General features: G+C 37.4%; 1 protein-coding gene across 1 annotated transcript in view; it reads left to right on the top strand.

Annotated features, from left to right (window-relative positions):
• Nucleotides 1-17,487, top strand: part of LOC306877944 (nuclear factor of activated T-cells, cytoplasmic 3-like) — a 77,488-nt gene that overhangs the window by 27,948 nt on the left and 32,053 nt on the right. The window contains exon 3 of the mRNA XM_079430000.1: nt 697-859. Coding sequence (XP_079286126.1) covers nt 697-859 — 163 coding nt within the window. The remainder of the gene's footprint in view (nt 1-696; nt 860-17,487) is intronic.

The following is a 17,487-nucleotide window of genomic DNA, read 5'->3' as shown; positions in this document are numbered from 1 at the left end:
ACAATTTAAGATATTTTGGATGAAAACGGTGAGGCTTGTGGCTGTCTTGGTCCAGAAAAGTATGACAGACGTCATCAGAGTAGTCCATCTGCCATCAGTGGTTCAACCGTAATGTTATGAAGCTACGAGAACACTTTTTGTATGGAAAAAACAAAAATAACAAATTTATTCAACAATTCGTCTCCTCTGGTTCAGCGTAGCACTATTTTGGTGAATCCCTGCTGGGTGCAAATGCTCACACAGAAGAGTGTACGCACTTTGCGTCCAGCGGGGATTCACCAAAATGGCGCTACGCTGAACCAGAGGAGTCGAATTGTTGAATTAATTTGTTTTTTTTGCATAAATTTTTTTTTTTTTTTTTTCTGCGACTTATAAAATTTTGGTCGACTAAGCTTCTTCAAGTCGACTATTAGGGGGCAGCCCTAATATGTACAAATCCCGAACCACATTGTCTTGCATAGTACTGTTTCATGGGAAATGGGAACCATCTCTGGCAGCAGCACTGAGACTTGAGTAAACAAAAGATGTTTGTTCAGATTCTAACACAAAATCTATGCATCCTGAACTGTTGCATAGCTGCTCACTGACATGAACATCTTGTTTTATACTTTGTTTTCATTATTATAGTCAATCTACTACCTGAACACTTTGCGTTGTGTAACTGCTCTGTTCGTGTTGCTCTTGATCTGTGTGTAGGGCATCATCCCTGCCTCCCCTGGACTGGCCGTTGCCGAATCAGTACGGGCAGTACGAGCTAAAGATCGAGGTTCACCCCAAAGCTCATCACAGAGCTCATTACGAGACCGAAGGCAGCCGAGGGGCCATCAAAGCCACATCTGGGGGACACCCTATCGTCAAGGTGAGTCTCCACAATAGGACCTTTACTTATGATTACTGATGATCTTTCCCGGCCCGAATACATTTGTTTTCCCACCACTCATTTGGCTGACTGTACGAGAGGTCAAGCTTGGTTTTGGATCATCGTAGTCTTGTGGCCTTGATTTCTAAGTACTCATTACGCAGGCCACAAAAGTGGGAACAGAGCATGATGCCATCCGTTCCCTCACAGGAAGCAGAACTTGAGAAGCGAGACCACACAGAAAGCGTCTGCTGTGTGGCCTAGTAACCTCATTAATGGTCATAAAATTCCTTTTACTGGGTAACAGCTAGTGAGCGAGTGTTTTGGTGTCAGCTAGATCTAAGCAAACCATGTAGCAGTCTGATTAAGGACTTTATCTTCTACTGACTGCTCTGTGCTTCTTATATTAGGGGCTTACCGGAGGGATCATGGGAGCATGCTTCAGCAGAGGTGATGGCATCATTTATGTAAAATGAAGCCCAATTAGTATCCTGCTGTATCATGATCGGATAGGTAAACTTTCCTGGCACTGTCCTGAGGCTAGCTCTCCTAGAGAGACTAAGAGAGAGAGCTTGTTGGTAAATATTTTATGGTCTTGGAGGCAGTGGCCTCTTTTGTGGCGGCCGTAATGAGGCACACACACAACTCGGGAACCGAGATCATTGAACGTGTGAGGAAGAGAAGAAGGCCTTTACCCTGAATCATAACCTCTGGCTTTGAATGGTCCATTAAACAACCACAATTACAGGCCTGCATTTCTGCCACATCACACCTCAGTCTTGTGTCTTGTGGGCCATTAATTGGCAGTCATCCCTTGTTATAACCTTCATTAAGTTACCTGCATGATCGTCTTTCATTATCAGACATCTCATCTCTTTTATACTGCAGGACTGCCTCTACAATGCCCTTTGTTCCAATTCTTTTTGGTCACTTGGAGCCATTTTTATGTTTCTTTGCACTTTTTCTGAACTATGATACAATTAATTTATCGACCTCAAATACAAAAGAAAATGACACAATATTTGGGTAGTATATCTGTATGGAGTGAGTTTGTGTGCATAGGTGGTTGATATGGCATAGATTTATATGTGCCCAAGGTTTCATACTGAAGATAGAAATGGGTAATAAATTAGTAAATTATGAATCAAAGTGCTTTGAAGTACTACTTTGTCTTGCTTCATGATGTTATTGATGCTTTAATTGAATATACTTGAAATTCAATCAGTGCTCAAACATTTGTCAAGGGCTGAACATCTAAAGTCTTATTATGATCAAGGATATGTTCTTATTTAAAAGTTTGTATGAACAATTACTTGGACACATCTGTGGCGAAGAAGTCAAAGATGTCAGGAAGAGCAGATAACATCTTAGAAGGACATCTGATGAAGTTTTGTCACGTCACTTTTTCCATAAGATGGTATTATTGTAGTGAAGGTCATAATGTGTGACGTGTTCATAAAAGAAACCTTTTCCTTTTTTTTTTTCTTCTTTTTTTTTTTTCTTCTTTTTGTGCCATGAAATGAAATGCTTCCATATGTGCTGGATGTTTGCTGGTGACATTATAAACCATATGAAATAATAATTTCATGATAATTAGAGATTTTATTATTAATTTTTAATTTGAAGTAGTGGTTTTCAAAATAATCATCATATGGAAGTTATGTATGTCTGTAAAAAAATTAAACGCCTTTTAAGTTGGGAATAACTCATTTTAATTATAGTTGGTTTGTCAAAATTATTTGAAAATATTCAAGATTTCAAGATATGTTTCAACATATGAACAACATTTCCTAATTGATATACTTAATCAAAAGCTTGATTTCAGTAGACTAATGACTGGCAATTTGTATGCAGATCTTTCCTTTAGAAACGATATGTTCCTTCTGCATTTTTAGAGAAGAAATGTGCATTCATAATTGAGCCTGGAAAACTGTAACAAAAGTTAGTTAAAATACAAACAATTCAGTTGTCCTATTTTGTCTTGTTTGCTGAGATTTGTCTCCCAACCTCTCATGCTTAATCATCAACCACCCATATATACATGAGAATCAGTGTTGTGCGAGCGAGCGAGCGTGCCTTTCTTACTATTACAGAGTATTAATGACTAACTCTTTAACATCGTAGCCCTGCTTCCCCTCACACTACGACTGAGGATGCATAATTACCTCACATTAATGAAGCCTATTCAGTGGTAGACACTGGTCCACCCACAGGGGATACTGTGCTAGAAAACCTGGCTAAACTTTTTTTTTCCATATATCCACAAGAGGAGAATTAAATGAATAGGCAAAATTCACGTGTGTGTTTATGTGCCCACTAAATAGTGCTGTCTTTGGTTAACTTCTTTAACCCATTTATGAATCATGGGTTTATTTAACTATACCACACCATCAGTCAGAATCGAATTATGTTTTGTTCCCAGTTATGATTACGCTTGTTTTTAAGGTGGTTTAGCACAAGTGTACAACTTGTATTTTTTTCAATATGCTCTGTGTAATGTAGTTTCTGGGCAGTTTAAGTAAATCTTTGTGATTAAGTAGTAAAAATGGTAGTTAATATCAGAATTGAATGAATTAGAATTAATTAATGCATTAACAGCATTTATAGTACAAATTTTTCTATCTTTTAGTACTAATACATTTTTTATTATACAACACAAGTTATTAAAAGTCATTAATTAATTAACTCAGAAACTGCATATGAATGAATATTAACCTTTGTTTTTTAAACACTGCATTAAAATGATACCTAATGCATTCATTTATACGGAAGTTCTAAGCGGCCATGCATTATTATATTTTTTCTGTCTTGTTTTCTCGTGATCACGACTTAATTTTCTCGTGATCAGGACATAACGAAAGTTGTTTTGTCGTTATCACGACTTAATTTTCTCGTGATCTCGACATAACGAAAGTTTTTTTGTCGTTATCACGACTTTTAACCACGTTTAACCACGACTTTGTTTTGTGGTTATCTGGACATAACGAAAGTTGTTGATCTCAACATAAAAACCGTTTTCTCACGACGTAATTGTAGCTACCGTGAGAAAATCAGGGTCGCAGTTGCAGACCCGACAGCCTCCTTCTCAAGTGTCCAACACTTATGTGTAAGTTGTCAATCACTGACAGACACAGAGCTAAAATGGCCGAGTATGAATATGCATGACAAGTATTCTATCATGGATCAATGTAGTCGGTCACACACACAACACCTTCAATATTTGGGATGGTACTTATACCATATTTTTTTTTTTATTATTTCAATTTGAGTGAGTCCCTAATCAAAGTAAAAGCGAATCCGATCATCCATGATGCTGCGATGATGCTGCTTCTATAGCATTTTCTCATGCCGAATACACAGATAAAATTAAGTCGAGATAACAACAAAACAACTTTCGTTATGTCGAGATCACGAGAAAATTAAGTCGTGATAACGACAAAACAACTTTCGTTATGTCGAGATCACGAGAAAATTAAGTCGTGATAACGACAAAACAACTTTCGTTATGTCGAGATCACGAGAAAATTAAGTCGTGATAACGACAAAACAACTTTCGTTATGTCGAGATCACGAGAAAATTAAGTCGTGATAACGACAAAACAACTTTCGTTATGTCGAGATCACGAGAAAATTAAGTCGTGATCACGAGAAAACAAGACAGAAAAATTATAATAATGCATGGCCGCTTAGAACTTCCGTACATTTATGTTAACTAATTAAACTTTGTTGTAAAGTGTGACTATTGTATTTTTTCATTTTTCTTTGGTTGTTGTTCATTTTGACCTTTTAAATACTTTTTATTGTGGTTTTGAAACCCCCTGGTTCCATTTGGGAAAATCTGCACATGGAAAATCTCCCATAACTTCAGACCTTTCAGCTAGCAGCTGTTTACAATAACGTTTCCCATGATGCTTTCTGGGGCATGCGCTGCTGGAGTCTTAGGCTGCTACTGCGGAGTATCTGTTGTTGTGACGTCAGCAGGTGACACCGCAGATTCCATCTGTCTTGGGAGTGAGCCTCTCTGCGGTGACTGGATCTTAGAGATAGTGAACAGACTCACTGAGCCATATTGCCTTCAGCAGCACTTATGTTGCCAATTAGCCAGGAGGACAGACCCCTACACCTGTATGTAAACTAGCACAGACGCTGTATGTGTGTTTTTATGTATACACCAGGACATTTGGCAGAGAAGGCATAGGAGGGTAGTACCTTAAAAAAACCTGTCTATTAAATCAATACGAATATTAGAATATAAGAGATGTAATAGTGTGTGAATCAGGTTTCATTGAAATGAACTTAAAATGATAATCTCTGAGTGAACTGTGAAACAATTAAATTAAAGGTGCACCTCCATGCTCCTGGCCTCATTACACTTGCTGTGTTTACCTAGCATTTGTTGACTAATGGACCGAAAAGAAGGTAAATGTTAATAATGGGCAAACAAACAGCCACTAGTAGCTAATAAGAGCTACACAAAATATGCTACACAAAATATTCTTATTAATCTGTTATCAATGCTATTGCATATGCCTTTAACTGAGAAACCATGTAAACATCAAATGGAATCAGAATATCAATTTATACCTGATTTTTTTTAAAAACTGGGTTATAAGTGAGTATTATACTTATAAGGTCATGTGAGTGTTATTGCTTACAAAATTATTTTAAAAAAATCATTCATTGAAATAAAGTGGAAATAAAGTTAGGTGAAAAATTAAAGCCGCAGTCTGTAAGTTTTGCCTTTTTGTCGCCATCTCTGTTTGAAATCTGCAGTTGCAGTTATTTACGGAATTATCATCTTCAGATATCTTTCACACATCTACAAGAAGTGTTAAACACGACCACGCACATGGTTGCTGTGGTAGCAAGCAATACTTGCTGGCAAACACTTCTTACTGTTACAAAGTAAACAATTACTTGACAAAAATGCTACAACACAGTCATGTATTCTGCTGTATTACAGCTTTAATCAGGATAAAACCGTATATTAAAAGCTAACGTAAGCAGTAGCTTTTACAGATAACAGAGTATCTAAAAGTATGAGACTACAACAAACAAAAAAAACACAGGCAATCTTCTTCACTAATATTCTCTGGGTCTCATTCGGGCTCAAATTGATAAGCAATATTGATGACGCAAAAACAGGAAATCATCAGCGCGTTTATAGGAGAAGGGACAGAGCGGTGTAGAATAAAGTTAAATTATATGAAAAATAATACTTTTTTTTTCTTTTTTAAACGAAGCATTAAAACATGTTAGACTACATTGCATAAACACAATCAAGCCTAGAATAAAACCCCAGTAACCACCCCTTTAACAGCATCAGCATTGTGTGACTACATGTATTTAGTGTGTGTTAGCATTATGTGTAGACTACTGGTGACTATGGATGAATCTCAAGTTGTCACTGATGATTGTTGTATAGGGCTGCCACTAAAACCTATTTTTATTTCGATTAATCTATCGACTAATTTCCCGCAAAAAAAAGAAATCAACAGTTTTAAGAATATTTTATTAAACGAAATGAAATCCAAATTTCTATGAAATCCTTTTTTTAAAGCAAAAGTGAAGTGCAACAGAGAGAGCAAGAAGCAAGCGTCTATCTCATAGTCCAAATCACTGAAATCAAAGTTCAGTATTATAGTGTAATGACAACATCTCCACGTGTTGTAGTCTACTAATAATACAATTATCATCAAAAAACACTTTTTAAAGGAGTATTTACCAGAAATATTATTTACCCAAATTTATTTAGGTGAAAAATGTAAATGTGCAGTATTTCTGAATAAATACTTTTTTTTAATATAAAATCAATTAATTGGAGATGCTGTTTATTATTAAAATTTAATAGAACAATTAAAATGGAATCCAGAAAATATTGGAAAACAGAATTTGGTAAAGATAAAACTGTAAAACTCAATTAATTAGGCTTTTTGATTAATAAAATTAAAAAAACTGAATTTGGAAATAAAACCGATTTCATAGGGCCCTATAATTTTTTTTTGGTTTGTTTTGTTTTGTTTTTGTAATAAAAATGGATCTAAGTGAACAATAGCTTTTAAAATGACTTAAAGGAGCACTGCATAAGTTCTGAAATTTCTAACAGCTACTGACACCAGTGGCCGTTAGAGGAACTGCAACTGCTTCTTTTTTTTTTTTTTTTTTTAAGCTTACGAGGAGTTTCCGTGGGTGTCTGGGTTGTGCTGGAGGCTGGTCGCTTCTTTCCGTCTGCAGAGTCCATTTCAAACACTTCCGCTAGCGATTGCCGCTGTAGACGAGAACGCGCATGACGTCACATTTTGTGAATTTTCGCGCCAATTCGGACCCGACTCCTCCAGACACAACTGAGCCTACAGGCTGATAGAGGCAACCGTGGCGGACAATCAAGGTGTCATTCTTCCTATTACATTATGGTTGGCTCATAAATGGACAAATTAAAACTCTATCTTAAAGATTTTTTTGGTTTTATTGAACAAAACCGTTAAAATACATAATCTATTATAAACAAGAGCTAATGTAGATTATACATTACAACAAAGGCCTGCAGGGGCGCTGACAGCCTGACGATTATTTTTACACATTACTGTTTAATATTGACCAAGCACCATTTAATTCAAACGTACACTTAATCTTTAATATTTGTCCATTTCTTTAGGACAGAAATGCTATAGCTGCTGTAATTACATGGATATGTGGACATCAAACCGTCTAAACTCAGAGTGAGGGTTTGAGCTTTTATTTTGAAATCTCAATGTATTCTCCTGTGTTTGTGTAGATTTATAAATGATTTACCTTACAAATCTGATGAAATGGCGCACGTTGCGTTCCCAGATGAACTTTATAATAAACACAAACTCACAACAACATGCAGAGACGGAGTTTGAGACGCTCCACACATGTAAATGATAAGTTTCTGTGGAGCCGCTGTGAGAACTTAACCTACACGTATGTAAATAATTAAAGCGCATATACTGTGTGAACTGCATTGCATATAATTATTTAATTAAATCATAGCTTTTGTGAATTCGCAATTATGCTTAATTATGATTTTTAAATGGGTTTAATATATCATGTAGCCTTGGAAAATAGTCTAAAATGTGTTTTATGGATTCTCGTCCGTGAAATGCACCACTTCCGGTATTTTGCCGGTTAGTCGACACGAGCTAAATGAAGTCGACGATTTTTAAAAATCGACTAGTCAACTAAAATCGACGTATCGCGACAGCCCTAATGTTGTATGGAACTTTCTGGATTACAATCCACCATCAAAATAAATTTAATTATTCCAGCTGCTGTGAGAAAAGGCTATTAATGATCCACCACCTGCAGCATCCTCACGTGCAATATAGCCTACTAGTTGGGACTCCTTCTTTATATCCTATCCACCCCATCCTTTGTGCATTTGTCTTAGACTATTAGACATTGCACATCTATGTGTTGAGTAACGTATAGGCCAGTTTTGTGGATGGTGGACCTCACACAGGTCATGAGGTTACAGGAAGGTTGTGAAATTTGCATTACAGGCATGAACGGGCTAATGTTACAACCAGAAACACACATGCACATCTTCTGGCACTTTAACACTCCAGTTATTGTGTGAGAAATCAGAGACGCGATTTGTGGTGAAATTGAGAAACGTGTGCGAGTGTATCTATCAGTGGTGTGTAAGTCAAACTGCCATAACAGAAGGCTGCGGATTGCAGCATACAGTAGCTAGACAAACACCAGCAAAACAAAGTGACAGTGTTTACTGCTAGTGTTTGGACTGGCTTAATTCACAGTTCAGAGATCTATGAGGAATGCTGTGTAATGCCCTACAAACCTCGCTCACGTCTTGTGCTCTCTGGGTTCACTATTAACCAAAATCTGCACACCTGTTGCTAGGAGATGTAGAAGTTCTGAACCCATCTGGCATAGATCTTCCTAAATGTAAGTGTGTGTGTTAGAGATAACAATTGAACTGGTTAAACACAAAGACACACACAAAGGGCAGCGGAGTTTACATTAGCCGTAGGATCTGTTTGTGTGTTTTATTCTCAGAGAAAGTCTCTTTTACCTTTCACCCAGGGCTTTTATGTAGATAAAAAGGCTCAGTGGAATCAACACACATGGTGGAAACCAGCTTTATGAAAAATAAATTACCCTGTGTTTTTACAAGAAAAATGGTAAAGGAATATTCTGGGTAAACTGTACTGACAGCATCTGTTGCAGGCTGTCAATTATCACAGAGAAAACGAGTTTAATGGCAGCTGTACTGGAGAGGTTACAAGCAGAAATGCAAAGCCTGTATGTTTACTAAGCACTTTTCTAAATGATGATTTTGACTTGGGACTATCCTTCTGTACGTGCCTCTTGTAGAAAATTACACATTTCTTGCCTGACCGGCTGAAGAGGCTCTAACGTTGCCCTTACAAGCATGGAAGGATGATCAGCCTATCAGGCACTAAGCGGGGCACCTTCTTCCATTCTGGTTACGGGTATAACATGACTGAGAGTGAGCGAACCGGTGTTCGGGAAGTCAAACATACAGAAAATGGAACGAAACAGCACAATGTTACAGAGCTTGCACCAAGCTGACCTGTCATCTGCGTGGTTCAATGAACCGAGCTGCGTTACCGACTCGACAGAGCAGGGTGGATGTGTTTGCTAGCGATACTGAACGGACAGCTTAGTGCTGATCAATTGAAATACTTTGATAACGTACACACAAATATGATTAAAATGTTAGCTAAGCACTGTAACGACATGACATCCACTAAGCAGTCTGGAGTGAAATGATTTTCGTAGACATAAATGTATTTAGGTAGATTTTGAGGCGAGTTACTTTGAAAAATAGAAGTAATCCACTGCGTCCTCAGTAGCTCAGAGGTTGGGAGAAAATTAAGACTTATGTTCAGTCTTACATCCAAACACAGAACAGATTGCTTACGTGACATTGTTGACATTACAGCTTCTTGAGCGTGGAGAAAATGGAGGACAGCGTACAACCAAACACAACTCGCTGAGGGCAGAAACTACAGTAATGCAGAAATGTCAGTCAGCCCCCCCATGGGCGGGGCCTAAGCAGTGTGATGTCACATTGCTTAGAGAATCAAAACGGCATGCCTAGTGAGACTGATTTGGTTTAATGGGGATTTAAAAAATAAGGAGTGGGTGGATTTTTATTATTGTAGGGTGGTTGTGGTCACATACTGCTAACACTCATTTATGTCCAAACATAATATAAAAGTGGATTTTCCATAAAAGGTGCTCCTTTAATGTTAATTACTCACTGCACTTGACTGAATTACTTTTGGATCTTTAATAAGAATCAGTTAATGTTTGATTGATACAGTGAAGACTATGCAGTGTTTTATTCATATGCTTCATTCAATTTCTGTAATATTTGTAACTGCGTGTTATATAAACCTAGCCTACTGTAGCTGAAAAACTTAAGTTTATTTCATATTTATTTGTAATTTGCTTCTTTTTCATTTAGTAAAAAGCATAAAATAAAAAGTAGCTAAATTTAGAGATATATCATTATCCTGAAATAAAATTTCTCATACCATGAAATAGGATTTTAGTCATATCGCCCACCACTAAATTCATGCATTTTACTTTGTTTTTACCATCTGAGAAATGAGTTGAAATATTAATTATGGTACAGTAAATCAGTAGATTTTAATCTGGAATATTCCTACAATGAATCCTTTCAAAAAACATTAGATTTACTGTTTTGAACAACATGGTATCAGATAACATTATCATGAAAAACAAGATGGCTGACCTTGGTGACCCTCAGACCTCACGGTGGGTGATTTTCAGTGCTGATCAGAGATGTTTGTTTACTGTTAAAGTTTTGCTCGCAATGTGCTTGTCTAGGGAGCAACCCTGTTGTCTGTATACACTCATGAGTGTGCGGATTTTGTTGTACAGCAGCCTAAGGCTGTTTCTGATGTGGACTGAAAAGTGAAGTGTAGGATACAGCACAGTGAGAACAGAGGGGGTGAGAGAGGTACACATCACGGGAAATGTTGTACTCACTATATACAGGTGTTTATATCTGGCTGTATTTGGTGAGAGTCGTAGCAGTCCTTTCACACATGCTGAATGTGTGTATGAGGGCGAGAAAGTATGTGTATTGACCTTATTTAAACAACTGGTTGCCCAGCCTTTTGGGTCTGAGTGCTCTCCATGTGTATACCTCTATTTCTCCCTCTTTCTCTTTCTCACTCTCTCTCTCTCACTCACAAACACACACACACACAGACATATGTTGTGTAAACATTGCATCGGTGAACAGACCTCTCGTTGTGTCCAGTAAGCACAGAGAGCATGTCAGCATGAGTCCACGTTTTGGGGCTAGAGGCCACAGTGTGTGTGTGTGTGTGTGTGTGTGTGTGTGACTGTATGTGTGTGTGACTGTTTTTGTGTGACCTTGAGTCTCCTCCCCACCCCCTCAGGTTCGGGTTTACCCACACACACACACAAAATCATACTCATGCATGCACACACACGCACCAGCTGGCCCTCACCATAGCAACCACAGAGCAACACAGGGAAACAACTCGCCAGCAGCAGATTGGAAGGAGATAGAGAGATGGAGAAAGAAGGAGTGGAGAAAGAGATTGAAGAGAATAGGGGACCGAGACGTGAATCTTGAAGGGAAAATCAAGGTTTAGAGGGTGTGTGAAGGGAGTCAAAGCATGATGAAACGTGCATCCTCAAGTACAACAGCGCAAAACGTGCCGCTTCACACCAAAACATGCACCGCACCGCACGTGCTTTGTTGCACATTAGGCTATGTCTTCCTGCTTTTTTAGATCATCTGATTCTGTTTTTATTTTAGCCCGCACTGCAATCAGAAACAGTTGGAATGAGACATCTTTATTTAGTCCTCAATATGAAAGGCAACCCAGGGAGGCTATTTTTGCCCCGCTAGCTTTATTCCAGCTATGGGACATGTGACTGTTCTTAATGTCAGCAGTTTAATTTAACCAGTGTCAGGAAAGGGAGGTTACAGGAGTGCAGGGACAGTCGTCTGGTGAAATTTCACACAAATACACACTCTGGATTTCTTCAGGCCTGCAAATGTGATGAGAGGATGAATGAGAGGAGGTTTCCAGTAGCTGCTTTGTGTTTGGAGAGATGCCACATCACCTCCGCTTAGGGGTGTGCGATATTGACAAAAAATAAGTTAAAACAGATCATTACATTTTTATAGACATTTTACCTTTTATAAAGCCATTTGTTTTCAAAAAAAAAAAGTCCATTATCTTTTGAGTCAAATTCTTACATTTAATCAGTGAATTGGAATAATTACCAAGCAAATGAAATCCGTATCAACAAAACAAATCTTTGCAATGCAGAGGAAACACAGAAGCTGCATCTGAAGGGGAATTTAGATGTATACACGCTCTAATGCAAGGCATGAATGCATTTAACCTGCAATTACAAATGCGTTAATAATTTTTTGATGTATTAAACAAAATGTTGAATACTGATAGTTGAAATTATTTAAATAATAAATTATACTTTGTGAAATTAAAACCACCAGTAGGTGGCAGCAAGTCACTGTTAATAAGTGAGTCATTGCAATTGAACCAAATAATTTAAACTTGATTCATTCAAAACAAGTCAAGTTTCTCAGAGACTCAAAACAGTGCTGTGGCTGTGTTTGGAATTATTTTTGTTGTCAAAATAGAGCAAAATCAGGATTTTTTGTATCTAAAACACAAGTCTCTTAAATAAACTTTTTGTTTATGGAGCTGCTGTAAAAAAAAAAAAATCACATTTATAATCATAGTAATTTTTGGAGAAAAACCGCACTTTTCCTGTGAAATTGATTAATTAGGCTAAATGAAGTGGTATAAAGATATACATTTTCTTCCCCCATGTCTTGAATTTGTGATAATTCTAAATGCATTTAATTAATAGACTGAATCAAGCTGTGAAAGAGCACACTCTAAATATGCATACTAGTCTAGACTTCACTTAATGTAAGTGTGAAGTCTGTAGGGGTCTTTTGAATGGTTTATTCAAAATACTCGATAATGTCAAATTGCGCACCGTTAAAACAACAGTTACGATATTATCACAGATGATATATATCACACACCCCTACCTCCGCTATTCATTCAAGAGTCTTGGTTTTTATGCATGTTTGTTTTCTGTTGTCCATTCCCTGTATTTTTTTATTAATAATTTTTTTTTGTCATCGCAGCACGTGACTGCCTTGCTTAGCTCTTCTCTGGGATTAAACGAAGAAAATATGCCGGAATAGAGCTGGGATATAGTCACCTCACAAAGTGTTGTCGTACAAAACACAAATTATGTTCTTTGAAGAATGAATCACTAAATCAACAAAACTCTTTATGATTAATTGCCATTTCGAAAGTGGCATGGGGAAAACAGTTTTAGCACATGCACGGTAGCATTAAAAGTTTGGTCGCTGAAATTTTTGGAAGGAATTAATACTTTTATTCAGTAAGGATGCATTAAATAAGGCCCTATGATTTCTGCGATGCGGAAAACGCATATGGAATTGCGGAATCCAGTCATAAAAACAAAATTAAATGTATAGTGCAGTATGTCACAGATTTGTCAAACTTTGGATGAATTAATCAAAAGTAGGTCATTATACTTAAATCAAATCTTAAATTGCAAAAAGACTATTTAAGACTTCATGTTCTGTGCATCTCTGTATGAATGAATGGTGCAGACGCCCGGTTTTGTTTACTACACACATAATGAAGCGCACGCGATGCTCGCTGTGATTTCAGCGTTTGCCTCCTCACTAAATCAGGACATACCTGTAAATACATGTACAACATCTCCAGAACTGTTCAAAGAGTCACTTCATGAGCATTTTACCATTTCATTTGAGAGAAACTACATCATATTCACTCAGAAACTTCGAAGGTATTTATTATCCACTAAATGAGCTCATTTCAAATTTGATGCCTGTTACAGGTCTCAAAAACATTGGCACGGGGGAAAACAAAGGGCTGAAAAAGCAAGAAATAAAAATAAAAAAAATCAGCTGGGAGAATATCTAGCAACTAATTAAGTTAATTGACATCAGGTCTGTAACATGATTAGCTATAAAATGGATGTCTTAGAGCAGGGGTTTTCAACCTGTGGGGACCTGTCAAGGGGGGCGCGAGCATCAATTAATTCAGAGACATTGCCTTGAAGATTTACGAATACGAGCTTTCAAATCTTCAGCCATCCGCTAGGGGGCAATCAGACTCCCGCTGTTAGGCGACAGTGAGAATGGTGTAAAATAATTTACGGTTAGTCATGTCAGAAATCCAACCACTGGCATGTTGTTATCTCAGAAACGGGCTCAGCCATCACACTGAATCAGGTAAGCATGTTATATGTGTATGTTTCTTAATGCTATGCACTGGAAATGCAGCACACAATATGTGAATGATGTTCGCGCACTTTGGGCTCGCGCGGGGGGGGGGGGGGGGGGGGCGCGCGAGTGAAATTAGACAAACTTGGGGGGGCGCATGTCCTAAAATGTCCCCTGTCTTAGAGAGGCAGAGTCTCTCAGAAGTAAAGATGAGCAGAGGCTCTCCAATCTGTGAAAGAGTGCATATGGAATACTTTAAATGGGTCATATGATGCTTTTTTTAAAGATCATTATTTTGTGTAACAGAATATGTTGACATGCTTTAATGTTCAAAAAACAAATACATTTTTAAAATACTGTACATTATTGTAGGTCCTCTATGCCCCGCCTCTCTCAAACGTTTAGTTTACTACAAAGTCCCTCCTTCAGACAAGTGCAGTCTGCTCTGATTGGCCAGCTAGCACAGTTCATTGTGATTGGCCGAACACCACAAGCACTCGTCGGAAATGTAACACCCCTTTCAATAATCGCGAGCTTCATCTTTCAAAATAAACTTAAAGACTGTAAATAATGTCCTTAGTTTTACCATCAGTTCAAGCCCGAAAGGGGAACAGAGTCACGTGACCGACACAGTAATGAAGCTCGTAACAATATGTGTTTGCTCACAAGCTGCGATTAAGAAGGCTGACTCTCTCTCTCTCGCTCTCTCTCTCTCACACACACACACACACACACACACGACGTGCAAAACTCCGCATTTGAGCAGTCAATAGCAAATACAGTCGCTGATTCAGAAGCGCCAGATTGTCATAGCAAAGTCGAAGGTTCACGAAACAGTCGTCCATAAAATGCGTTGCTGTTCTGTTGTAAGTAATCTTAATGATTCCTAAATGCATCTGCTTTCGGATGGCTGCATCAACACTACTGCGGTTACTGAAACCACACCTTACACAAATATTTCCACATCGTGACGTAGACATGTGGGGACGTGTTTGAATGAGCTGTTTTAGGGGGGCGTGGCAGAGTCTTAACTACGGTTGGGTATCGTTTGGTTTTTTTTTCGATACCAGTGCCAAATCGATACTTTTAAAACAGTACCGGTTCCTGAACCGATACTTATAAAAAAGTTATTTAAGAATTTTTGAAAAATTACCAATTAATAATTGGATTGGCCATTAGCACTAAACACATGATGTCTTTTTCATTCATACTGGACGCCAGAGGGCACCCTCGCACAAAAAATCCACATATCCAGTCACAGAAGTAGCGGAACTCGTGAAGCTCCAGGAAATCCCCAATATGGACAAAGGCATTGCTATCACTGTAACTGAGTAAACAGAAGATATAAACGTTTCGAATGATAAAACAAACACAATAAACACTAGACTACGACAATGTATAATTTTTCTGTGTTATTCAAGCCATCTCTGGTATTTTCATAATTAAATATATTTATAATCCATTGCTAATCAACGTATTAGTAGCCTATGGAACATATTTTCTGCCTCATTCTGTGACAAGAAGCTACATCAGATCACAAAAGTTGTGGACTAAACAGGTTATAATGTTCTCTTTTGTCGGACAACAGGTTTAAAAACTTGAATAGAAGTGAATTTTAGCTTTAGGCATTTTAATTTAAGCATGTTTAGCTTAGCTAGTTAATGGAAGGCTACCTGCTGCCGTCAGAGCAGGTGTAATTACTGCATTCACGCTAGGGATGTTAATTTCGGTTATTTTTCCTAACGGACAACCGATGCTCGTTAACTGATTATTAACCGTTAACCGACAAGATTATTTTAAATTAGAACCGAAATAAATTAGAAAGAATAAGTGTCTGTGCCCCGTTAAAAATACTAACATTTGTTTTCCGGGGATTAATTTTACATGTGCAAAAAGCAACAAATAGAACATGAGGAGTCACATGTTCATCATAGCTATCACATCACGCACCTGCAGCGCTTCTGCAAGCGGAGAAAAACATAATAAAGCTAGGCTCTCTCTCTCTCTCTCTCTCTCTCTCTCTCTCTATCTCTATCTATCTATATATATATATATATATATATATATATATATATATTATAACAAATAAATAGGCCTATACGAGGAATATATTTTCACTTAAATAATAATTTAAGAAAACGAAAGAAAAACTGCAACAAGTAGCCTATGCAGATTTTCGGTTCATTTTTGTGCTGCGTGAAAAGAAACCAGGGATTAGGCTTATTTTACAATAGCGCAAAGATTTGTTTTTATTGTGAATGTACACAAATAAAAGAAAACCTTTTACAATTCCAATTATCTTCATGACTAAAAGGAGTATTTGATTCCATTGTTAGAAAGGGGAAAAAAATTCAAGTGATTGCACCAGTTAAGCATTCTACCTTGACAATGCAACCTGTTCATTATAATTCTAAAAAACAATATGGAAAACATATGGAAAAAAAACACACTGCACAGTTTAAATATGTAGTAAAATCTGTGCCATTAAACGTTATCACCGTACCGCCGTGAAACATTTTGTTTTACGTGGATATTGGAACACGATTGAAGTAGGCCTACATAAAAGGTAAATAATAGGCTGTTTTGAAATACATCGCAAATACGGAAACATTTTATTTTGTGTCGAACGAGAGACCCTACGTTGGTTTCAGTTTCGTTTTAGCCTAAATTAATTTGCTTTGGTTTGTCGTTTATATAGCCATAGCTTCTTACATTTTTAATACTTGTTCTTTTCTAAATAGCCTACTGTTAATTGAAAGGATTTGTTGTAGAGTTAGAGGAGCTAAAATAGCCTAGCTATGTTTACAGTGTTTATTGTAATGTTTGCAATTCGCGTCGGGCCTATTTCTGAATGAAATAATAAAATGCGACTTATAGGCGACTTAAGTTTTTCTCTCTCTCTCTAAAATTTTTAGCTTATTCTAACCATGCAGCAAACTTTTTAAATTTTGATAAATTACTGAAAAAATAAATAAATAAATAAGTGACTTTAAACCGTCTAACTGATTGTATTAATTAGTCAAAATTCTTATTGGTCGGTTAACGGTTAAAAGGTTAAAATGAACATTCTTAATTCACGCGCTCATGTGAAAACGGCACACTCGCGTTACTACAAAGATTTGTTGGACTTGTATTATTAGAGCATTCCGACTTGAGTTTGCGTGCATTTTCACGTGCGGTGCCGGTGATGATGCTTCTTACATTCGTTTCGGAGAAACAAAGGACAACTATTTCAATCGATCGCTCAGGCATGGCACCAAAATCTGCTTTCTGATTCGGTTCTAGT

The sequence above is a fragment of the Barbus barbus genome (genome assembly GCF_936440315.1).
Source record: "Barbus barbus genome assembly, chromosome: 2".
Lineage (NCBI taxonomy): Eukaryota > Metazoa > Chordata > Actinopteri > Cypriniformes > Cyprinidae > Barbus > Barbus barbus.
This window is presented reverse-complemented; position numbering and strand designations above follow the sequence as displayed.